The following is a 25,830-nucleotide window of genomic DNA, read 5'->3' on the forward strand; positions in this document are numbered from 1 at the left end:
AAACCCGCTCCCCCCCCACCCCCTTTCTCCCAGATGGCATGCTGCAGGGAGGGGCAGGTGGTGAGGCGGGTGCACCATTTAGAGGAAGGAATTAGAGGACATGGTCTCGGAACTCCAAGCTGGATAGAAAGGAATGAAAACACAGCGGACACTGTGCAATAGAATACAATTCAACATTACAACAGTTCCTTTGGGACTCCGAATTAAATCAAAGTCTCCCAAACAGAGAAGCAATGGGTGGAGTGATACCATTCAGGTAGCCGAACATGCGGGTGCTGGCCCTGTCCTCTTGATCCACGGGCACCAAAAGAGTAGTGGGGGTGATGCCTTTTTTCCCCCAGAAATGTGGCATCTGATGCTGGCTGCATTTACAGGTCAGGTGCATTCATACCCCAGTCTCCTGTGCAGCGATGGTCTTTGGCAAAAGCCCCTCATCGTGATGTGGGCATGTTCCTTGACCCATGCTCATCACGGATGATGCTTGGAGAGCTTTTCTCATTATTCTTCCTGAGACACTAGCTTAAGGGGGTAGGGCGCGTGGGCAAGTGCTCCTGGAAACCGCAAGATGAGTCCAGATCTTGGATACCTTCTAGAGTCATGGCTGCCCCCAAACTTCCTTCTATCAAGACACACGTGTTAGCAGCACCCACACAGACCCTTCTAACACAGCTGTGCCTGGACCACAAGCTTGGGGGTGGATACGAAATGAGACACAGGAAGTGTGGGTTCCCAGTGAGCTAGCTGGGGGTCTACCTCACTTGCCCCCATATGCAAAGCAACAGGAATGGAAGAGTGATTCCATAGGGCCGGTAATGAATCTGCATTCCTGTCAGAGGAAGGGACATGACCTGTAAGCCCAGCCACTTGAGGCACCAGAACTACGATTGGTGACAAAGCACTTGCGACGGCCCCCCTGCCCCACAGATTGGTCTGTCCCACCTTTGTTCAGGGGACAGGTTAGCTAGCAGACTTGGCTACACTGTCTGAATGAGAGACATGGTCATTTGGGGTGAAGCCCGAAGGCCACAGGCTCCCCAAACTCTGGGTTCTTGGGGAGGGGTGGGGCACAGGGTGTCCATGGAATTTCCCATGATACAGATGGACCCATGTGAGATTCTTACTTTGCATATGGAACCACCACGAAGGATGGAGATGCCTGGAGGCTTGTAGAGAGAGAGAAAGAAAGAGAGAGAGAGAGAGAGAGAGAGAGAGAGAGAGAGAGGTTGCGTGGTGACCAGGGAGGTGGGCCCAGAAGCCCCCGTGAGGGGACACAGCTCAAGCCAGTAGTGATTTCGATGTGGGATGCCCTCCCTTCACACCTTACTATCAAGTGCTCTCCCCTGGGCCTCTGGCCTGGCCTAGGGCAGCCTCCTGGTGTGTCACCTGAGAACCTCTGGTTGCTACCGGCAGCCCCAGATTCTGGGAACACTCACCTCATGGGTGCTCCCTGCTTGGTGGGTCCCCTTGAAACTCCCTTCCAGTCTAGGACCTCAGTGTGGTCTCTGGAGAAGCTGTACTCTGGCAGGTGGGAAGCAGGCCAAGAGAGGGGACATTGCTGTGCAGCTTCCTAATTGTGTTACACTCCCCACTCATGCCACACGAGCTTCTATATGGCCATTTCTGCTGCTCAAAATGCCTCCCTGCCTCTCTCCTGCCCCCTTTACTAGCTCCTATCTTTCTCTCTGTTCTCAGTTCGGATGACACAGTGTCTGGCAATCCCTCTAGTGAGCTGCCCCTTCTGTGTTCCCACACCTGCCACATTTCTCCCACAGAAATGGAAGGGAATCACCCCTTGACCTTGTTGTACTCTCTCACTTTGGATAGAAGGTGAAAGCAGGAACCTTGTCTGGCCTGTTTCCATCCCAGGGCCTGGCCCAGAGCAGGGCACCCAATTAATGTTTGCTTGTTTGGCGGGTGGGGACAGGGAGAGCAGATAGGATTTCCTAAAGCAAATCCTATCTCTGGAAACCCACAGACCATTCAGAGGTGGCGTGCCCTCTTGGTTTTGGTTCTCAATGGAGGCGAAGGAGAGAACAATCCTACAGAATGCCTCTGTAGGTCTCTGTCTTGCTGTGCTAGAATTGAGGGTAGAGGTGTGAGTTGAGGGAAAGAGGAAGTTAGGGCAACATGCACTGACTTGTTCATGGCTAATCGTCAAGTTCAGAGGGAAGAACCGTCAAGAAGGTCAAACTGTGGCACCCCCAGCCTTCCCCTCCCACCCCACCCCCAACCCCAAAGGTCTCTGGCGTAAATACTGTCTTAACTGGGATGTAACTTCCTCAGCCGGCTGACTTGCAGAGCCTTTCCCAGGGGCATTGCCCTCCACTGTTCGCTCTTTGGGATATTTCTTACTTGCGACTTGTCTTGTCCCTTGAAATGCCAGTCAGTATCTCATCTGCAAAGTCGGCTGAGGCTGGCGAACCCAGCGAGCCAGAAGCCGGCCTTCCCTGTCTTCTATGAGGGAACTCCATGGGTTGGTTTGAGTTCGAGAAAGATGCAAATGGGGAATGCAGCTCGGGCACTCTGACGTGCAAACGTGAGGTTCTCCTTTTGGGGCACAGCCTAGCCCAAGGAATTTCCCAGCATGCATAGCACTTGGCAGAGAGAGTTAGATGAGCGATAGCTGGATGCAGGTGCAGGGAATGAGCCACGAAAGGGGGTGGCCGTGGCCAGCATCACAGAAGGCGTAGCAATATTCGCAAGACTAAAGGAGATGCAGCCAGCAGCATCCCCCAGCGACATGAGGAGCCCTGAGCTCTGTCCCACGGGGAGGAAGAGGAAAGCCTGTCCCAGGAAGAGGCTTTGCCTGGCTGTCTTGTGGCTAACCACACCCCCATCAACCACCACCACCAAGAAGATGGGGATGTTGGATGTTATCAGAGCTCCTCCTGGTCAAGGCCACAGGGTGACGGGGAGAACAGGGTGAGGCCACCATCAGCGATTCAGGAAGAAGGACTTGAGGGTCTGGAAGAAAACGGACTTCTGTCTCTGCTTCTGTTTCTTCTTGATGATGGGCACCCACACCAGCCCGCACACCAGCATCATGAGTCCCAGGGACAGGAAGGCAGGCCCTATCATCTTAAGGACCTTAAGGCTGTTGTCACCCAGCTTTAGGGTATAGGCCAAGCAGGTGATGACCACACCAAAGAGGAGGATGGCGCCACCCACCGACATGATGACGATGGGTTTGCGGTAGATTTCCCAGTTACTCCGGGGCGAGGTGGTGGTCCAGACAGACTCACTTCTGGAGCTGATGCACAGGGAGCTGGCAGTCTGGCTGGGCAGCAGGTCCTTGGATTCTGGAGACTTCTCGTCGACCTCCAGGGCCTTGGGGAGAGCCTCCATCGTCATGGCTCCTCAATACTGGGCACCCAGTACCCACAACAGCTAGAAGCAAGGGTGAAGCCAGTGGAGTCCTCACACACCCTTCCTGTTGCCAGCATCCGTCTCCAGCCTGGCTCTCAGTGGAGGGCGATACTGGGTTCTGTGCTAAAGCCAAACAGAAAGATGAGATCCACATAAATAAGAAACCACTCCCTGGCATTTTTTTTTCCTTGTGAGAGATAAATACTATAGGATTCTAATCAATTGCTTTTTAGGATTTAAAACAGGGAACAGTGGGAAGCCTGGGTGGCTCAGTGGTTGAGCATCTGCCTTTGGCTCAGGGTGTGATTCCGGAGTCCTGGGATCCAGTCCCACATCAGGGTCCTCACAGGGAGCTGAGCCTGCTTCTCCCTCTGCCTGTGTCTCTGTGTCTCTCATGAATAAAGAAATTAAAAAAAAAAACAGGGAACAGTGGTACCCCTTTTTTAAAAAAGCCAAAGCCATGGTTTATCGAATGGCATCTTATTTTTGGACTCAACCACTTTCTCACTGTGTGACCTTCAGTGAGCGACTTAATGTCTCTGTGCCTCAGTCTTCCCATCAATAAAATAAAGATAACAATACTATTCATCTCATAGGATTCTCAAAGGGTTAATTGAGTTAAGACGTGTAATGTGCTGGAATGATGCATACATAGCATTCTTGCAAATGCTTCGTAAATGGTATCGTTTGCCAATCACAGAGTGAGGAGCAGCCAGAGGTTTGATTTGAACCTGTTCTGCTCTTGCTCTTAAAATACCAGACTACATGTGGGCTAGAGAACATCTTTCTGTGCAGCCCGTGCTTGTATACATTTTTCCAAGACAGGACAGCTAGGTTCCGAGTGTGACCTTTTCACATCTAAATGCCCCCTTTCCCCATCCTTTTTGTGAATGACATCAAGTCAGATTCCTTCCTTCCCATTCTCAGGCCTATAAAGGTGTGAAGTCTAGCCAACCACCTGTTCTGATTTCTCAACCAGAGCCCTTGTGTGTACCCCAAGGTCACCAGAGCCCACTCCTCCCCCAGTCCCCACACAGGAGAGGCAGCAGGTCACCTGTGCAGAGCACCTCCAGAGTTTCTGAGTGGCACCACTTACCTGCCAAATCCTCCTCCCAAACCATGCTAGCTCAGATTCCTTTACCTTGGGGTTAAAACCTTTCATTACATAATCAAATATTGGGGTTTGAGGGCCAACACCTATATGTTTGCAATAAGGCAATAAGATATGAAAGACCGAATTTAGAAACTTTGCTGGTATTGGGTCCTTTTTTGTGTGTGGGAGGAAGGGGAGGCTGAGAGAGCCCAGGTATGCATCCTGGAGGTCCTTACCGAGTCACCGCCCTAATTCATTGCCCTTGACCTGTTTCCAGAGGGTCTGGGGCAGTGGTTCGTACCCTAGAGATAGATGCTGCATCCCTTTCCATCCCTTTCAGTGAGTGAGTGACACTCTACGACGGAGAAACAGGAGCACGGTTGTAAGTTTTTTCATAGTTTTACCTTTACTCAATTTAAAGGACAATTCCATTCTGAGATTATGTTCTTCTTTCTTTTTCTTTTGGCAGTGGAATATTCCTCATTTTATGAAATGACCATGATGGAAAGAGGATTATTGGCTTTGTTAGTATTTGTACTCGGCAATATAGAATTTGGTCATTTTATGTGGATATCTATGTATCTCTCTATCATCTATCTATCATCTATCATCCTCTATCATCTATTTATCTATCACCTATATATCACCCTCTATTATCTATCATCTATCATCTATCCATATTCCATTGTCCTGGTTTAGGTGTGGGGCTAGTAAGTCTCAGGGAGTTAAGTAAGCAGCCCAGGTTCCCACGGCTTCAGTAAACTGGTGTCAAGTGGTGGTCCCTCTGATGTCAGGGACCTGAACCTCCCCATCATCACACAGACACCTAGAATAAGCTCAGTGACTTGCTGGAATTGTGAAGGAGTGATTTTGCCCAGTGTGGGGTTCATTTCATGCCTGACCTCCTGCCCCTCTGTCTACAGCCACTCCTGCCTCCTGCCTGGCCAGCAAGAAGGACTTCATTTTCTAGGCAGGAACCAAAGGAGAAGCAAGGGTGAGCCCTGTGACTTTTCTTCCTCCTCCCATCCCCTGCTGGCCATTGGGCTATGGGAATGGTCACACCCCACAAACACTGCTGCCCTGTGTGACATATGATGCGTGTTCCAGACCCGGCTGTTATAATTCACATAGAGAGAGGCAGAGACACAGGCAGAGGGAGAAGCAGGCTCCTCTGTGGGGAACCCATTGTGGGACTTGATCCCACTACCCTGGGATCAGTCCCTGAGCTGAAGGCAGACGCTCAACCACTTAGCCACCCAGGTGCTTCTGGGCTAAGGGGCTTCTAAAACTATCTTAGATCAGTCCTCCAGTGACTCAGACTTGAATTCTGAGAATCCAAGTTTCCTGAAAAATCACCGACTCAGGGATGATAGGAGGTTCATCACACTTTATTAAAGTCCTAAAAGATTCTCTCTCTCTCTTTTTTTGATATCAGGGTTTCTCAACGGTAGCACATTTGGGGGGGCATGATTTTGTTATAGGGAGGCAATCCTATGCATTGTAGGGTATTTGGCTAATGGCCCTGACCTTTACCCACCAGATGCCAGTAGCACCACCACATCTGGTCATGATGATCAAAAATATCTCTGGCAATTGCCAGATGTCCCCTGTGTGTGGTGAGGGTGGGGAACTAATCTGGTGTGTAGACTGCCACCTCATACCAGCCTTTCTCTTTCTCCTAGCTTGCAAACTGCCTGAGGGCCAAGGCTGAGCTTACTTATCCGCCCTGAGGAGGGGGCCCCCTAGCCTGGCCCTTAGCAGGTGCTCCAAGGACTTGGCCTCACTGCTGCAGCTCTCTGAGGACCCAGAGAGCAGATGGGGAGCCAGCCAGGTGAGGGCAACCACATGTTCAGGTCTGAATTAAGTTCTTTGGGGTTTGGTTTGTATGTCTCAGAGGATCCCTCACTCCCTGCAGTGGGCTGACTTGTCCACCCAGAACCTCAGAATGTGACCTTATTTGGATTAAAGGTCTTTGCAAATATAATTAAGGCAGGGGTCTCCAGACAAGGTCATCATCCCCAAATACCAGTCCAATGACTATGGACTCCATACAGAGGTAAGCCATGGTGAAGACAGACCCAGGGGTCAAAGCAATGCCTCTGCAAGCCAAGGAAAGCCAAGGGTTGCCAGCAACGGCAAGAAACTAGGAAAGAGACATGGCCTGGATTCTCCACCAGACCCTCCAGAAGGAACTAGCTCTAACGGCACCTTGATTTTGGACTCTGACCTCCCAAATAAACTTGTGAGAATAAATTCCCATTGTTTTAAGTGACTGCATTTGTGGTAATTTGTTACAGCAGCCCTAAAAAATGAACACACCTGACTTTCTTTGAAGTCTTTGACACCTTAGAGGTGGACAAGTACTGAGGCCCCAGAGGCTGGGCTTATAGGGGAGAGACAGGAAGGAAGGCTGGAGGGCAAGGCCTCCTGGACTCACCACAGATTTGAATATGGGCTTGGCCCCCAGGGCAGCCATTTGAGAAGAGAGGTTGAATTGCTCTCCACGGAAGCCACACTTTTGGAGGGTCAGGAGGCACACTTAGAGGGGGGAGACTGTAGTCCACACCTGAAGTTGGGTAGGCCATGGGCTGGTGCCAAGATGGCACACTGGTCTGGGGCCATTTGGCCATGAGAAGGAGCAGGAATGACCCCAAGCCTGAATGTGAACCGACCTCCAAACATGACCAAGAGAAGCCAGGCACACTTCCATTTACATAAAATGAGATTCTATTTACATAAAATTCAAAATCTGTGCTATTTGCAGGGAGGATAGTAGTTACCTTTGGTGGGGGTGGTGGATGGGGAACGCACTGGAAACTTCTGGGAGTGCTCTAATGTTCTGATTCTTGAGCTGGCTACAGCTGGTTACATGGGTGTGTCCTATTCATGCTGTGTGGTTGTGATAAGACTACTTTTCTGCATGTAGGTTAAACAACAATAAAATGTTTAAACAAAGATAATTAAAAGGTATAACTAAATGCAACATTTTTTTTTTTTTTTTGGATTCTGACTAGAACAGACCGATTGTACAAAAACATTCTGGGATCATTTTAAGGAAGGCTGAATTTGGATTGGGTGTCAGATGATGCTAAGAATTTAACATTTGTATTTGGTACGATAATGATATTATGGACACAGAAGAAAACGTCTTAAAGGTAATGGAGCTACATCTTGAAACAACATCCAGGAAAGAAGTGCCATGATGCTGTGATTCACATGAAAACATCAGATTCCAGGGCAGCCCAGGTGGCTCAGTGGTTTAGCGCTGGCTTCAGCCCAGGGCCTGATCCCGAAGACCCAGGCTCGAGTCCCGCGTCAGGCTCCCTGCATGGAGCCTGCTTCTCCCTCTGCCTGCGTCTCTGCCTCTCTCTCTCTCTCTCTCTGTTTCTCATGAATAAATAAAATCTTTTAAAAAAATCAGATTCCAGATACATATGACAAAAAGCTCAATAGTATTAAATCCAGATGGTGGATCTCTGGGAAGTTCGTTATGATCACTAACTCTATTTTTATGAACGTCTGCAAATGCTTATAATAATGGGAAACTGAATATACAGACAGACAATGGCCGGACCACATCTAAAGCCAGAACTCTGGGGCGCCTGGGTGGCTCAGGGATTGAGCATCTGCCTTCGGCTCAGGGCATGATCTCGGGGTCCTGGGATGGAGTCCTGCATTGGGCTCCCCGCAGGGAGCCTGCTTCTCCCTCTGCCTATGTCTCCGCCTCTCTCTGTGTGTGTCTCACAGATAAAAAAAAATAAAATCTTAAAAAAAAAATAAATAAAGCCAGAACTCCCAGGGGCGCCTGGCAAGCTCAGTGGAGCATGCAACTCTTGATCTCTGGGTTGTAGGTTTGAGCCCCATGTGGGGTCTGGAGATTACTTAAAAAAAAAAAAAAAACAGAACTCTGACCCCAAGTCTGCAGGAAGCAGCCCAGGAGGCCAACCTACTACCTGTGTAAGTCTTGACTTTTAGGAAGTCAGGCCAGCGTCTCCAGCAACCAGCCCTGCAAGCCAAACAGTAACCGAGGACAAACTGCCTTTTGACAAATAACACTGAAGCAATCCAGTGGGGAAAGAGAAGTCCTTTAGTCCTTTCGACAGATGTTGAATGGGGAAAAAAAAAAAAAAGAAAGAAACCTGACCCCACCTCACAGCCTTCAAAAAAATAAAAAATAAATAAAAAGGATTTGAGATGGATCAGGGGCATCACCTAAATGTAAAAGCGAAAACCAGGAAGATTTTAGGAGGAAATGGTGGGGAATACCGTTGTGACCCAGAGGCAGGCAAACTTTCTCAGACCAGACAAGGCCACGAAGCAAGTGAGGTAAGAAAAGCACTAAAGTAAGATTTCGTCATCATTGAAAACTGTTCGTTAAAAGCTACTAAGAAGAAATAAAGGTGCAAACTCTAGGTTGGGAGAAAAGTTTTTGTGAAATACATATTTGTCAAAGGATTTCTACCTGGGACATATGAAGAACTGCTACCTTGGAGTGATAAAAAACACAGCCAGTTTCTGGTTGGGCCATGGTGGGTGAGACCCTGGCCAGGGTCAAGCGTGCATTCATGTTCCTTCCACCCAACTGTTCTCGATGACACCTCGTGACCTTAGCGAGGCTGGTAGGGTGGGACTGCAGGAGGAGGGGATCCAAGGCAGCCCCCTGTCCCTGGCCTCAAATGGCCTGACATCTCGCCCAGCAGTTGTTCTAGAAGGTTCCAGGTGCCCTGAGCTGCTTCTCCAAAGCCGAAGCTGCAAACAGTGTACTCAGACAGGGGGCCAGACTCTCCATACCGAGCCAACTGCCGTTTATCAGACACTTGTTGTGGGGTGGGACCCACGCGGGGCACTCTGCACCATGCCACAGGACCCTCCCCCAGCGCCCGAGATGGACGGCGGACCATCACCCCACGTTGCAGGTGAGGATCAGAGAAGTTAAGTGGTTTGCCTGAGGTTACCTCAGTGCCGAGGAGCCAGCCAGGGTCAGAAAGGGGGGTGTCTTGGAGACCGTGTGCCTCCAGAGCCCGAGTTTGGGTGGATCCTGCTCCCCCTCAGGGGACAGTTTTCATGTTCTTGTCAAACCAATGGGACAGGGAGCAGGGAGGACACTTGGAATGGGGCCCGGGCAGTGAACAGAACCGCAGCGGTGGCTTCCTTGGCCGACAGGTGAGGCCTTGCTCCGCGGGGTGGAGGTGCCAAGGATGGGGGCGGGGACTGGGGTCCCTAGGCTCTGTCACAGGCTTCCAGCTGCTCTGCTGGCCTCAGCTCAGGGACCCCTAGGTAGGGGGGGCCTGTTACTGTCACTCCCATTTTACAGATAAGGACACAGAGGTCCAGGCTGCCTGGCTCCAGCACCGTGCTGTCGCAGGGATGGAGCTCACCTCTCCCTTCTCCTGTCTTCCCTGCCCTCTGTCCTGGCGTCCTGCCACCCTCTTCCTGCACATCTTCACCTTGGCACCCACTACCCTACCACCCTTTGCTGGCTGCGCCTTGTCAGAATGTGTCAAAGCTGGGCAGTATTAACAGTCTCTAGATTTAGCCGATAGAATGACAGGTGCCCGGGTAAATCTGAACAAGTCCTTCCCTTCCCTTCCCTTCCCTTCCCTTCCCTTCCCTTCCCTTCCCTTCCCTTCCCTTCCCTTCCCTTCCCTTCCCTTCCCTTCCCTTCTCTTTCTTTCCATTTATTTTTCTTTCTTTCTTTCTTTCTTTCTTTCTTTCTTTCTTTCTTTCTTTCTTTCTTTCTTCTTTTTTTTCTCTTTCTTCTTGTACAATAATGCACCAAATACCATATGGGACGTACATTGAACATTTCTATGTTGTTTATGAGAGATTCAGTTTTAGCTGGGCATCCTTCTACGCTAAGGGGCAACTGTCACAAGAGACCCCACTGCATTTGGGCCCCGAGTTGTCTGTCTCTTTTCAAACTTCTCCTCCCTGATAGGAGCTGGGCTATTCTGGGAATCGCAAGAACCAGAAGCAGAGCTCAGTGAGAGGGCATGCACCGGCTGCCTTGCTTGCTGGAGGCTGGGCCCAGAGAGCCCAGGTGGGAGGGAGAACCGGGGAGGGCCCGGCCGCAAAATACAACTGGCAGCAATAACACGATGGCTTATTTCTGAGAAAGGCTCATGCTGTGGACTTGTTTGCGACATTCCCGAGAGACATGGAAGCTCTCTCTCTCTCTCTCTCTCTCTATTGCCTGGAGTCCTCACCACCGCCCCACCCGGCTGTCAGTTCCAGGCACTGCCCTCTCTCCAGCAAGACATTCAGTTGGTGACCCCATTCCTCTGATAAGATGAGTGGAGCCCGGTGTCTGAGCTGATAAAGTAGAGGCCAGAGTGTTTCTGAATACGCCGCTCCTGTCACCATGGCTCGGCCACACATCTGTCACCTGCTCACGGTGCTTCTAGGAAGGGAAGTCCCTCAAAGGTCACACTCAACCCAGACAGTGCCACTCGCCTCCCCCTTCCTGTCACCCAGCCAGCACCCAGGCCCTGCCCAGTAGCAAGGTGGAAAAAATAGCTCAGGTGACAATGTCTGCTTGTAGGAAGCTGGCTGGTCCCCGTGCACATGTTCATCCTACGTGGTTCTGTCCCTGTTATGTGCCTGCCTGGTTTCCCCATTCTGAGATGAAGCGTGCCCCAGCCAGCTTGCTATACCGTGTCTCCTGGGCACCTGCTCTGGGCTCCTGCCACACCTGCATGCAGCAGGAAGGGACCAGCGGCAGACGCTGAGGTCTCATCTGGGATTCCCGGGAGGACATTCTGAGTGTGAGGTCCCGCCCATGCACTCTGGGAACAGAAGGCCATGCCTGGTGCTTCACTGTCTGGATTTTTTGGTTCCTGCCCAGCCTTCCCAGCCCCTCCCAGCTGCTACGGGTGAAGACTAGGTGCTAGATACCCAGGGCTGAAGCAGCCGTCTGCACCCGGTTTTCCGTCTGCCAGGCACATAGCACGCAGCCCCCTCCTCCCCTGCCACCATTCTCCCTGGGCAGTTCCCTCCAGCCTGCTGGTGGCTGGTTCACCCTGTCCCAAGGCTCAGTTCGTCATATTTGTGTTCCATTTCTAGTTCAGAGACTCAACACACTCCAAAGCAAAGTTAAAAATCAGCTCATTTCTCCAGGGAAATGGGAGGCCAGAGAGGATGGATCCCCCTCCTTACTTACTGTCCTCAACGTCCCATGGGAGAGGATGGTGAACCCGGTAGTCACACACGGCTCGATCAGGGGCAGGAAGCTTGCAACGAGTTTCTGTTCAAGTTCTGCATCCCAGCCGGAGAAAGCCTCCCTGGCCCCATCTAGGAGCTGGTGTGCAGCGGATCCCTGCCACTGAGCAGGCTCCGGTGGGGATGAGCTCACCAGGATATGGGCTAATGGGTTAACCCTTTGCGGGCTGCTGGCACAGGCACTCGTGATGTGGCTTTGTCTCAGCTCTGCTCAGCCACTATTGGACGGATCTTGTGAAAAATTAATGAAGCTTCTCTGCAGTCTGTCTTCAAGTTTTAGTGCAGATGTGCATTAGGTCGGTGTCTGGGCAGGGCTGCTTCTCTTGGCCTGAGCTCAGAAATCAGGAGAGCCGGACTTTCTGGGTTGGTGATGTGAGCGATGGTGATGGTGGTGGTGATGGGGCTGCCAGTGGGTGGATTTCTCAGAGGCTCTGCTGGCTCTGTCCAGGGCAGGTCGTGACAATGAGATCTGGGAGCTTGTGTTTGTTCTGAGGGTTGGAGAGGGCAGGTGGAGAGGTTATTTAACATCCACGTTTCCAAGAGGGCAGGGGTGCCCCTTGGAACCTCCCAGTGCCTGTGGGTGGGCACCATGTGTGACAAAAGAGCAGGAGCACATGGGGTACTGCCCCAGCCCAGGCCCAGGCGTCTCTGAACTGGGGGCAGACGTTCACCATGGCCTCTCCCATCCTCCCTTTTATGCCCCTGTGGCTTTTCATGTGACCATGATGAGAACCAAATGATGGCAGCCATGAATGGAGGGCAAGTGTCTCTACCTCTGCAGTCGGACTGCGTTTGCAAAAGCTGCTTGTGAGGCATTGGGTTGTCCATCCCCAAGGTACTGAGCGGAACCCAGAAGCCAACAAAACTGCCTAAGATGTTGAAAGCCAGACTGGCTCTGCCCTTCCCGACACTAGCTGGAGGATGGGAGAAGCCATGACTTCTGCTGGCTGTGAGCCACCGGGTGGGGGACAGTCCTTGCCAATGGTCCCATCCACTGGATGGCTTCCTTCCCAGTTTCTCAGGGAGGCTCTCCCAGCAGTGGTCCAGAGACTCAGAAGACCAGGCAGGCAAGGGGATCGTTCATCTTTGCCAGCTTGATTTCTACACCAGCTGCACAAACAGGAAATTTCCAGACCCAGAGAAATGGCAAGAGGGGAAGCTCCGAAAGCCACACACTGTCCACTCTGGGGATGAGTGTCCCTGGGAACTCGATCAGAAGGCTTTCGAGGACATTCTGCACTGCTGTTACCGCCTCTGCCTCTATGCTCTCCAACCTGTGTACTATCCGTTTCTCAAGAAGAAACCCTGGGGTGAATTATGCTGTGATGCAAGTAATCAAATCACATGTTTCCCCTTAAGTCCAGACTCTGACGCTTCCTCTGGGGGCTGCAGGGTTTGGCAGGTGGCATCGGCACGGTCGTGGGGTGAGACCAGCCCTCACTGAGCCCTTTGTCCACGTCGGGCACCAGGCCACATACTTTGCATGTGTAATAATTCACTGATGGCCCCATGGAGCCCTCTGACATAGCTGTGTGAGGCAGGCTGCTATCCGGATACGTGGCTTTGGACAAATTACTTCTCTGAGCCCTGACTTCTCCACTTAGGGAGTGGATGCGATCATGACCATGTCAGGGAGTTTATGTAGATTGAATAAGCAAATGCATATAGCAAGTGCTCAATGAATATCGCTGTGCCATTAATATACAGAATACACATATAAGCAATGTACAGATATTAGCATATATGCAGATGAGGGGAGATTTGGGTCCAGGAGAAAGTGTCCAGATTGAAGCTGTGCTGTCTGCAGGCTCATCCCTAGTGGGACAGAAGAAGAGGTGTGAGAAGCCAGGGTGGTCCCTGGGCAGTTGACTCCAGCCTTCCCGGGAGGGTTACTGTGGCAGTTGGGATGTTCAAGGGGGAGAAAGCAGGCCTGGCATTGCCTAGGAGGGTGGCTCTTAGTTCTCCGATCCTCCCTCCAGACCTCCTAGCCACTCCAGCTCAGGTCCGCTCCCCCTTGACCAGCTAGCACCATGTTCCAAGGTTTGATTGATGAGGTGACTAATCACCCAGGTCTGCTCCAAACTGAGGGGCCCCCGGGACACAGCATGGGACTCCCAGTGCTCAGCCAGGCCAGTTTGAAGCCAAGTGGGATGAACTGGTTACCCTGATAAAGGTACTTGGAGCCTCTGTGCCTCTGCTCATGGGCTCTTCTCATCTGGAATGCTCCTTCTGTGCATCTTCACGGAGCCACTCCACCCAATCTGGCTTCACCCCCTCCTGACCTCCTCAAGTGCATGCTGGGTTCAGAGCTCCTCCTCTGGGCTTCTACAGTTGTTCTTTCTGCGCTCAGTGATTGTCCTGACAAACTCCTTGGAATGCATCTTTTTAAAAAAAGATTTTATTTATTTATTTGAAAGAGAGAGAGAGAGAACACAAACTGGGGAGAGAGAGAGGGAGGGATAAGCAGGCTTTCTACTGAGCAGGGAGCCTGATGTAGGGCTCAAACCCAGGACCCTGAGATCATGAAGGCAGATGCTTCACCGACTGAGCCACCCAGGTGCTCCCCCTTGGAACACTTTTTTTTTTTTTTTTTTTTTTTTTATTTATGATAGTCACAGAGAGAGAGAGAGAGAGGCAGAGACACAGGCAGAGGGAGAAGCAGGCTCCATGCACCGGGAGCCCGATGTGGGATTCGATCCCGGGTCTGCAGGATCGCGCCCTGGGCCAAAGGCAGGCGCCAAACCGCTGCGCCACCCAGGGATCCCTGGAACACTTTTTAAAATAAAAACATATATATACTGAAAGTTTAACATACACAAAAGTGGAAAAAACCAATGATCTAACAAGCCCTTGGGTATCCACAGTCCAGCCTCAGCAGTTATCAATGCTCGTTGTGTTTCATTTGACTCCCTCCTACATTTTTTTATTTTAGTATGATTAAAGCAAATCCAGACTCTTCTTCTTTAGTTGATCCCTGCAAATAGAGATGTGTATCTCTAACAGATAAGGACTTCCTTCCTCCCTTTTTAAAAATTTATTATTTATTTATTTATTTATTTATTTATTTATTTATATATTACAAATAACAACCACCATCCTAATCATACAGGAAACTTATACATGACTTAATGTTAATACTCATTTCACAGTTATATGTCCCTGGGTGTCTCAAACCATCTTTTTATGGTCAGGTGTCCATAAGCAGGATCCTGCCCTGCACCAGCCCAGCCCTTACTCACCGGAGCTCCATCTCCCGAGCTTCACTGCACCTATGGCAGCCACTCCCTGCTCTGCTTACACCACTTGGTTCCTGAAGATGCCAGGCTGTCTGACTTAGCCAACTCCCACATTCTGGACTCAGCTGGTGGTCTCCTAGTGGTGCCATTTAACATCTTCCTCTGTTCTGCAAAGGCTGCATCTCAACTTCACTGTGGCCTGGGATCCTAGGGCCAGAAGAGGCATCTGGCCGGTGCGGAAATAAGTGGCTGAGGGAACATTCACAAGGTACCTTACAATTTTCAGAGGCCTTTTGCCTCCATGGTTCTCATGGTAGTCCCATGATATGGGCTAGTCACATTTTTTTTTTTTTAAGATTCATTTATTTATTTGAGAGAGAAAGAGAGATCTGGGAAGGGGCAGAGGGAGAGAATGTTCAAGCAGACTCCCACTGAGTGGGGAACCTGACTCAGGGTTCAATCTCACGAGCCATGAAATCAGGACCTGAACTCAATCCAAAGTTGTATGCTTAACCGACTGAGCCACCCAGGGTCCCCTTAGGTCTGCGTTCTGTGTAGTATCTCAGTCATACTGCTGGGAGTCATTGAGACTCCAGGTGCCAAGATCATTTCCATCCTCCCCTCCCTGCCTCTCACATTAAGTCATGGGGATTCACAAATAGGGACACTCAGGTGGACTGCAGGTCTCTGAGTCCTCATCAGAGGAGGCCTCCCTGAGCAGGCATTATCAGGGGCCTGGGCAGCTCCTGCCAATGCCCCTTCAGAGGGGGAGCTAGGTCTGAACATGAGGAGGGAGCCTGGGGCTGGTGCCAATAAGAGAGGTGAGCAGATAGGGATCTCACCCTAGGCTGCAGGGCTACAAGTCTAGTGAAGGGATATCTGTGTTGATACCTCGTCTTTCAAACTGTTTGCCCCAGTGTCTTTTTACTGGATTTTAATAACCATTATGTCAGCTTCCTATGTTGAGAAAACCCAACAACCAAAAAAAAAAAAAAAAAGAAAAAGAAAAGAAAGAAAAACAAAATCCAAACACCACCACATTTGGAGAATATGCTCAGAGGAAACACCTGCTTACACCTGGTGATGTTCCTGACCCAAACCTTGCCCGAGGGAAGGCACAGACATCGACTGAGGTTCCCATGCTCCACAGGACCCATGGCTCCTTCTAGGGCAGTCCAGAGGCCCTTGCGTTTTCCAGGGTTGGAGAAAATCATGCAAAGCAACTACTCAAATCTGGCAGCCCCAGAAGAGCCACCCCCTTCCACCTGGCCAATCTTGACCTCCTGTCCTGTCTCATCAGGGGCGCCAGGGCCAAGAAGATGGGACTTGAGGATCCTATAAGTCTCTCTTCTGCGCCCCCTCGTGGGCCCCTTGAGAAACTCAGTTAAGTAAAAGCATCTCCCCACTGGTCCCTCTGGCTTGGTCAAGTGTCAACATGGAGCCTAGGGCTGCGACTAATGCCTTCCCTTCCAGCCACCCTCATCTTGGCTTTTCTTTCTTCTTGTCTCTTCTCACACTCTTTTTACTTGTCTCTACCTTTCTATCTTTCTCCTGTCTGTGACAGTTCTTAACATGTCCATGTCCTCATATCCTGGGGCGGGGGGGGGGGGGGGGCACCCAAGGAGATACTACTGCTCCTTTTCTTTGTCGTACATATTAATGCAGCAGGTGGGCTAGGTCCTGTGTTGGGGAACTGGGAGTGCCCCCCACGATGGGAATTTATAATGTGGGGTGGGGGCTGGAGGGTGGGGACCTGAGGGGTGAAGGGACTGTAAACTGAAGAGTTTACAGGAACCAGTGGGAGTGGAGTCAGGGAGGAAGGAACATTTTCAGGGGGTTGGGTCAGGAGCATCGGGACCCACCAGGACCTGCTGAGGTTGAGTCCCGGGAAGGGGTGCCACACCAGGGCTGGGGGACCAGAGGTCACCAGCCTGGGACCAGACCTGGAGTGTGGGGCTCGGTCAGAGGCCAGAAGCCACCTGCTCCTTGGGTGTGGCTGCCATCTAGTGGCGTACATGAGGTAGTGTTGTTGTCTGAAGTTGACTTCCATTAGTCCTTGGCCCGCCTTGGGCCAGCAGCAATCCTGTCTGTGGTGTGTAATTAACCCAGGAGCCGAAGCTGGAGAAGTCGACTTCATGCTTGCTGATAGAGGCGATCTCACAAAAATAGCCACCACCGTTGCAAAATGTCAAAGGGTTCAGGCTTGCTACTTTTTGAATAATTTAGAAGATTCATGTATTCATCACTTCATCAAATATTTATTGAATGTCCATTATATGCCAGGCGCATTTCAGGCTAGGCACTGTAAATAAAGAGAGGACCTCGATGAACTGTACTATTGATGTGGCAAAAGAAAGACAACTAAACCAACAAGTCCAATCCAGAAGGAGAAACTCTTCGATGCAGCAAAGTCTGTGCTGCGCTTTGAGAATGCAAAGGGAGATCATCTTAAAACAGATTGGCCTACAGTGGTAACTGAGATGGGGGGGAGGGGGAGAGGCTTCTTGAAGGAGGTGATGGCTAAGATGAGTCTTGAAGGACATAGAGGAATCAGAAAAAAGAATGTTGGAGGAGATGTAGGTTTTGGTGGAGGAGGTGGAGAGGGTGAAAGTGGATGTGGTGATAGTGGTGGAGCTGGAGGTGAAGGTGTGGTGGAGGTGGTGATAGTGGTAGAGGTGGAGGTGGTGGTGGAGGTGAAAGTGTGATGGAAGTGGTGATGGTGGAGGTGTGGTGGAAGTGGTGGTGGAGATGGAGGTGGTGGTGGAGGTAAAGGTGTGGAGGTGGTGATAGTGATAGAGGCAGAGTTGGTGGTGGTGGAGGGGGAGATGTATTGGAAGTGGTGGTGGTGGAGATGTAGATGGAGGTGGTGGTGGAGAATGTGATGGAGGTGGAGATGTGATGGAAGTGGTAGTGGTGGAAATGGAGATGAAGGTGGTAGTGGAGGTGGAGGTGAGGGTGGAGGTGTGATGGTGGAGCTGGTGCAGATGCAGGAGGAGGAAGTGGAGATGGTGATAGAGGTGGACGTGGTTGAGGTAGAGGTGGTAGTGGAGGTGAAGGTGGTGGAGGTGGATAAAGGAGTGGAGGTGGAGGTGGAGGTGCACAGATGTAGGTGGAGAAGGTGGTAGTGGTGGTGAAAGTGCAGAGGATCTTGGTTCAAGAGCCAAAGTTGGTTGATGTTGGCATTGATCAGGAGACAGAGGGAACAGACCATGGGAAGCATAAACTTTCCAGTTCCTTTTTTTTTTTTTTTTATGAATTCCCAAGCATTTGGTTGCGGATCCAAGGAATCCAATGGAAATTTTGCAGTGTTATCTAACCATGTATTTGATTTATAATAATAGTATGATGGAACTTCGGAACTGGAAGGATCCCAAATTATATCTCAATACATTTAAGCAATTCTTCTGTTAATATTTACACTGTGTTCCCAGTTTCTCGTGCTAGGATAACAGTACCTTCCTGTGCCTTGGGTGATTGGGATAGGCCCTTCCTTCCTTCCTTCCTTCCTTCCTTCCTTTCAGATTCAACAAACCACTGTGACTAGCTGCTTTGTGCCAGGCATATTTGTGATTCAAAGGTACGTGAGATCCCAGCCCTGCCCTCCAGGGCCTGGCAGTCTAGTGGGGGCAACAGACAGGTAACTAGGTGTAGACAACTGTTAAGAGACAGCTCGTCCCCAGGCAGCAGGAGGATCTAGTCCTTTGCCCTCCTCTTTCAGGAGGCACCTTGCTCTAGGGTACTGGGGAGAGAGGGGCTCTTGAGTCGGCTGGTCCTCTGTGTACCTTCCCCCTGGGCTGCTGTCTGGCTCTGCCTATCTTTGTCAGGTCCATCTCAGGCCTCCACCTCCAGAGCTCCCGCCACTACAGGGCGCGTGTGTGTTACAGATACTTAACTCTAAATTTGAGAGAGAGCGCAGGATTTCCAGGCAGGGAACCACTTAATTATTATTATTATTATTATTTCTCATTTAGAACAGTTGCACTGAACACAGCTGAGCTGACACATAGACAGTTAAACCCTCCCCAGGGAAATCTACGGATTATACGATACAATTGGTTTTTTTTTTTTTTTTTTTTTTTTTGCTGAACAATGGGTTTCTGACTTTTACCTCATGTAAAGATTTGTGTAACCACTACCATAATCAGGATAAAGAATCCAAGGTGTTCCCTCAAATTATCCCTTTAGCCCTTCTCTTTCCCCTGGTAATCCCTGGTGTGTTTTTTTGGTTTTTGTTTTTTGTTTTTTTTTGTCTTGAGAGCTTTGTCCGACAATGGCACATAAATGGAATCGTACACCTTGTAAATGTCTGAGACAGGCTTCTTTCATTCCGTATCATGACTTCAGGATTGCTTTGAAGAGATGCACCCATTTGCTCACCTATTCACCTGCTGAAGGGCAACTGAGTTGTTCCCGCATGTCTGACACTTTCTAGCAGAGCTGCTAGAAACATTTGTTTCTACGTTTCTTTGGTTCACATAAGTTTTTCTTTCTCTAGGAGTGGGCCTTTGGGGTCATATGGTAAGGGTATAATTAACTTTATAAATGCCAACGGGTGTTCCGGGGTAGTCACACCATACAGCAATGTATGGCGGAGTTCCCATTGCTCTGCATGCTCATCAGCCCTGTATTATTAGGGATTCTTTTTTTTTTCTTCCTTCTCGTTTAGCCAATGGAACAGGTGTGTAGTGTTATCTCTATTCCACGTCTCCTCGTGACTAATGATGTTGAGTATCTTTCTGTGTGCTTATTTGTTACCCTTATTTCCTTGCTGGGGAAGTGTCCGCTGATGCCTTTTGCCCAGTTTTAAAGATGTTATTTATTTGAGAGAGAGAGAGAGAGAGAGAGAGAGAGAGAGAGAGAGAATGAGCCATGGGAGGAGTGGAGGGAGAAGGAGAAGCAGACTCCCTGCCAAGTCAGAAGCCCAATGCGGGGCTCGATCCTGGGACTACAGGATCATGACCTGAACCAAAGGCAGATGTTGGTGCCCTGCCTTTTGCCCATTTTTAAATTGAATAATTTGGCCTCTCATTGTTGAGTTTTAAGATTTCTTTATACATCTGGATAGAAGTCTTTTGTGTTTGCAAATATTTTCTTCCAGTGTGTAGCTAATCTTCTCCTTCTCTCAAGGAAGTCTTTGTTCTTAGGTGATGGATAATGGCCCCCTCATGGTTTCCCTTGACCCACCGGCCAATCTGCACTTTCCTTGGCACAGGAGGGAGAGCTGTCTTTGTCCTGCACCTAATCCACTGCTGTGGGCTTGGATTTCAGTCCACTCATGGAAACCAGAACTATCAGCATCCTTTGATTTCTTTTCAAATGACAATGTAGCTTCTCTCTTGAGCCACTATTGTGCTTGAGTGACAGAAACTTAGTGTTGGTAGATTCAGTTTTCCATTTCACATTTTTGGGGGGTTGTTCTGAATTTTGGGGGGTGCCAGAGCCTGAAGAAGGGGCATCTGATCTTCAAGTTATCCACAGATGCTGCTCCTAAGCAGATCACTACTAAGCCTTCCCTGGTTTTACCTTCATGGCCTTGTTGGATTTGATGACCTTACCTCTACTTCTATTTCAATCTTGGGTTCTCCAAAATCCTCTTGCTTCCACATTGGTTGGGGACAAGGGCAAAAATTTGCCCAGCAGGCATCCAAGGTGATAGTTCTCTGGATAATGAATGGTCATTTCTCAAGCATCTTGTCACCTTCCTGTCTTTTTTCTGGAGTTCCATGTGGAGCTTGGATTTTAGTTTCCCCTGCTATATTCCTCCTGAATATAGCTGAGGTCTTCACCAGTATGGGCCTCAGGCTGGACAGTGGGTGCAGGTCTCTGTCTTTGGAAATCGTATCTTCATATGTTTTCTTCCCTTATCCCCTGTTATGGACTGAATCACATCTCCCAACCCCTGCGACCCCAGGTTCATATGTTGAAGCCCTAATCTCCAATGTGATTGCTGAGCCTTTAAGGGGGTAAGTAGGATTAAATGGTGTCATAAGGGTGGGGCCCCAACCCAATAGGACTGATGTCCTTATAAGAAGAGGAAGAGACACCAGAACTATATTTGCACAGAGTAAAGACCATGTGAGGACATAAAGAGAAGGCAGCCATCTACAAGTCAGGAGAGAGGCTTCTAGAAGAAACCATTCCTGCCAACACCTTGATCTTGGACTTCCATCTTTCAGAATTGTGGAAAAGTAAATATCTGTTGTTTAAGCACCCCCTCCCCTGCCGTCATGGTACTGATTGAGCAGACTAATGCACCTTCTTCTCTTCCTTCCTCTCAACTCGGAATACTTTTCCATTGTTGAGTGTGGCATGGTGGGGTGATGCACATAGTGGTGGGTGGTGGAGAAGCCTTTCTCTTCTCAAGGCTTTTTTCTTGACTGTGTCACTCATGTGGCATGCTTTTTTATTCTTGTCTGTGGACCAACTTGGCTTTTTGGTAGGCGGGGCCCAAGATGGCTTCTAGCCAAAAACAACAGTGAACTCACCACATGGAATCGGCCACATCAGTAGAGTGACTCTTGATCCTTGTTACTCTGAGATAAACACAGCAGTATATTTGCAAAGGGAATAGTATTAAGCTCTTTTGAAAAAGCTGTGGGCTGGGACGTTAGCCATGGAAAGAGATTAGACCTTGGTGAGTCTCCAAAGTGCCATGGGTGTGAGGGCCAGTCAGGGACCACAGAAGGAGCTTGGCCAAGGAAGAAATGACACTCAGCATCCAGCAGAGCCCAGAGACTTGCAGAGGAGTGGAGTGGGTGGCAGATATTACTGGCCTCAAGCCAACTTACCTGTGGACTTCTTGCAGGAGATTATCCATATCCTTATTGTTTAATCCACTCAAAAGGGCATTTCTGTAATTTTCAGTGAAAGAAATGTGCTCAGCCTGTCCTGGAGCCCTGCCGTGTAGTGTAGTGGCAGGGGCAGGCTTCAGTGAGCCACCAAACAACAACACTGCTAAAATATTCTATTAACTCATTCCTTCAGGACGATGATTTTCTTTCCAAATACCATGTGGTGGTCTCTCTTTACTGATTCTCTCCCAAACAAGGATCTGCCCCGCGATTTCTTATGGATTTCACACCAGAAACAAACAGGGCTGGTAAATTGTACAAGCAGGTTCTATCCCTAAAAATTAATAAAGCACCTTCATTAGACCCCTGCTGTATCTCTGAGTATGTACTGGGATGGGGAAGGGGAAAATGCATAATTGTAATGAATAAGAGTATTTCCCTTCCATCTGAGTGGCATATAAGAAAGGCTTCCTGAAGATGTGGTTGTTAAATTATCTTAGTTAGAATGCAATTTTCCTTTGAAGTCCAATCTAGGAATGTGTAGTTCCTCCAGTGTGACACTTTATTGCACTAATTTCCATGTGTGTTCCTTCTCCCCTAGTCAGTTTAGCCCCTCAAGGAGGTGGTGGTGATTCTGCACCCACTTCCCCATCTGTAGCACATGAATTCATTCAAAGGATGTTTCCTCAAAACCTGTTCTACTCCAGACTCCAAGATGTTTCTGCTGCATGGTAGACCAGAAAGACATGTAGCTCCTGCTAAGCATTCAGAAGAGTGGTAACCACTGAACAGATTATAATGGCAGTTATTACTTCATTGTAATAAAGACTAGGAAGGAGAAGTACAGGAGCCATGAGCTTATGCCACAGAGGAGCCTGACCTAGTTTAGAGGATCAAGGAAGTTCCCTTGAAGGTCGAACATTGTAATAGAGACCGGCAGGCTGAGGGGACAACATATGTTAAGATCCAGAGCCTGGAGGAGCCTGACTCATTTGAGTGCTGGTTAGCAGGAGAGCAGAGAACTAGGAGAGAGTGATTCATGATGAGGCTGGAATTGCAAACAGGGTTCGACCTTTATGGACCTTGTAGGCTGTGATAAAGCCACAACAGAGTCTTAATAAATGCTAGCTTCCATGTATGAATGAAGGAAATGTCAGAAGGATGCCCTTCCTTAGGTAACCTCGTGTGGATTTCAGCATAAAAAGACAGTGGTGGCAACGTTCTAGTGAGGGGATGGTGAGAAGTATTCCTGGGTAAGCCTGGGAAAAAGGTAAGTTCAGGCAAGGGGTAGATTATAGGATTCTCCACAGGTCAGGGTCACTTTGGGGTGGAGATAGACTGAGTCTACTTCAGTGTTTGGTGTCTTTGGGAGTGATAATGACATAATTGTGGACCCCTAAACCTCCAGTTCCCCCCTTTCCTTTCCCAAGATATTGATCTCAAAGTCCAACCCAGTGGAAACCCTCAAACAGAGCTGGTGAGAGAAGACTCCAAGTCCAGTGAGGTCAAGAACTTCCCCACAATATTTTTGACATGTTTGGTTCCAGGTAGCTTGTTGAAGGACAACAAGGAGTTGTTGTCCAACAAAGAGTTCCCAATTACAGGGGTGAGGGTTTAGGGACTCTGGCATCAGGCAATCGTGCTGTCCCTCCCTACTTCTATGTAGCTTAAACAGCCCCAGAGGCAGGCCTCCGTCTGCACACAGGCTGGCAAACATATGGCAAACATATCCATCCATTTGGGGAGTTGTTTTCAGACTATTCTTGCACCAAACACTTCTAGGGTCTACCAACTAACTCCTCTTCCTTTGTAACAATTACAGTTGCATTTGGGCAGAAATATTTCTGTATTTGGTAGAATAGTCTTGTATGGGATGAGAACAAGTTTCCAAAGTTCAGTGGCTTGATGTAATAGAAGCTTATTTCATATTCTCAAAATAATATTTGGCAGGCACTTAGTTTGTCAAGGGAGCTTTTTTCTACTTGGTTACTTGGGGACCTGGGCTCCTTCCATCTTGAGGCCATGCTATCTCTCAGGCCCACTTCATTATTGTCTGCAATGAACCAGCAGAAGGAGACTAGTCAGTTTGGAAGGAGAAAGTGATTGAAGGAGCATATGTAGGTTTGTTGGCCATGCCCAGAAGTGGTATATATATATATATATACCACTTTTCATATTCCACCAGATAACACTTAGTCACATGGCCACATCTAACTACAAGAGAGGAAGGGACATGTATATCATCTGGCCATGTGTTCAAAGAAGTGGTAAATAGATTTTGGTGGAAAACTAGCCATCTCTGCCACAGTGCTGACCCAAATCTATATTTCATAGTCTTCCTCTGTATTAGTTATCTATTGCTGTGTAACAAAACATCCCCAAACAGAATAGCACCATAAAAAGCTATTATCTCCCAAAGATTCTGTGAGTCAAGAATTTGGCAACAATTTAGCTGGATGTTGCTGGGTCAGGGCTACTCATGAAGTCATGGTCAGCATGTTGGCCGAGGCAATACTAAGTTGTGGCCAGGTGTCAGTAAGTCACCTGAAGGCTGGCCTGGGGCTGGAGGATATGCTTCCAAAGTGGCTCCACTCCCAGCCCCAAAAGACCAGGGAAGTTAATACCTGTTGTTGGTAGGAGACCTCACTTTCCCTGCATGTGAACCCCTCCGTGGAACCCCCTGCATGTCCTCATACCATGGTAGCTTGCATCCCCTGAGAATGAGTGATCCCAGAGAGAAGCCATGATGTCATTCATGACCTACTCTCAAAAATTACATGTCATCATTTCTGCCACATTCTACTTATTGGACACAGATCCCTAAGTATAGTGTACACACAAAGAGCGAAAAATCAGGCTCCACTTCTCAAAAGGAGGTTTATCCAAGAAATCATGGATATATTTTAAAGTTACCACACTCTTAAAGAAAGGGGAGTCCATGAGACCTAGTTCATGCCATGAGATGTGGCGAAGACATGGCACAGGGCCTCCAGGAGATCTTCTTCAAGGATGGGCACACTTATCTTGTTTGACCTTCACTTTCATCTTTCTGACTGTCTGGATCATGAGTGTGACTGTCAGTGCTCCGGTGGCCATCTGGAGGCAACAAGGAAGTTGTGAGCAGCAAAGGGATAAGAAAAGGCACAAAAGTAACTCAGACATTTATGATTTGTGGACTTACTATGACACCCCTGCACCTCCTTTTTCTGGACTAAATTCATGGGGCAGGCAGAAGGAAGCATTATCTGATTTAAAACAGAATATTGGGGAGTGTGTGTGGATCCTGTTACTTAGAGCCAGATACAACTCCTAATTGATGCAACATCTATGTGCTAGCTATTGACCTGGGTATTGGAAAAATAAATTTGAATGAGAAAAAGGTCTCTGTCGTCTGGTTCAACAGGGACAAATGGTGGCCAGCATATGACAGAAAGAGGACCCTTTCTCATACAAACCAACAACATTCAAACGAGGTTGTAGAGGAAACTCATCAAATGGAATGTAAGCCCCACAGAGCCATGAACTTGTTACGTTTACTGCTTTATCTCTTGTGCTTAGAACAGAATCAAAAGTGTTCAAATAATACATACTCGATGAATAAAATGGAAACAGAGCAAATTAGAAGAAAATGTCTTCTGGAGGGAGAAGATGATGATGGAGGAACTTCTTGGATCTCTGGCTTGGCTGGACGACAAAGCCAGTTGGGCAGGGCATTCAGGAGATGGGTTCACACAGGGACCCTCAGGAAGTGGAGGCAAGCCAAGCACCTGCCTCCTACACAGTTACCTTTGCAATAGCTTTCAAAACATACGGTACTTGTTGCAACATTGATTATGGGAAGCTCCGGGTGCTCAATTTGCCTTGAAAGTGCCTCTCCTGAAAGTCAGAATAGCAATTAAGGAAAGCATGGGGAGAGTATTAACCCATTTAATTAATGAGGTCATTTGTTTTGCTGAGACTCTCACAAAGGTCTTTGAGGAGGACTCTTGCAATGGATCACACCCCCAAAGGATGGACATTTTCTGCTTAGCCCATAAAGCCTCCATCCTGTCCTGCGAAGTCGATTGCTGATTTTAATTGACATTCACTTGTCCTTTTGCACTAATTTCTCTGTGGGCCTGTTTGA

General features: G+C 48.9%; 1 protein-coding gene across 1 annotated transcript; it reads right to left on the bottom strand.

Moving 5' to 3' along the window:
- Nucleotides 1–149: 149 nt before the first annotated feature.
- Nucleotides 150–12,416, bottom strand: PIRT (phosphoinositide interacting regulator of transient receptor potential channels). The gene is made up of 2 exons (XM_041772191.1): nt 11,619–12,416; nt 150–3,489 (listed from the first exon to the last, which is right to left on the bottom strand). The coding sequence occupies exon 2, from the start codon at nt 3,349–3,351 to the stop codon at nt 2,935–2,937; it is 417 nt and encodes a 138-aa protein (XP_041628125.1). The 5' UTR covers nt 3,352–3,489; nt 11,619–12,416; the 3' UTR covers nt 150–2,934.
- Between the last annotated feature and the right edge of the window lie 13,414 nt (nt 12,417–25,830).

Source organism: Vulpes lagopus, chromosome 10 (genome assembly GCF_018345385.1).
Source record: "Vulpes lagopus strain Blue_001 chromosome 10, ASM1834538v1, whole genome shotgun sequence".
NCBI lineage: Eukaryota > Metazoa > Chordata > Mammalia > Carnivora > Canidae > Vulpes > Vulpes lagopus.

What these genes read in the sequence shown, in the direction of transcription:
- PIRT (XM_041772191.1), bottom strand. Translation starts at nt 3,351, where the DNA reads ATGACGATGGAGGCTCTCCCCAAGGCCCTGGAGGTCGACGAGAAGTCT.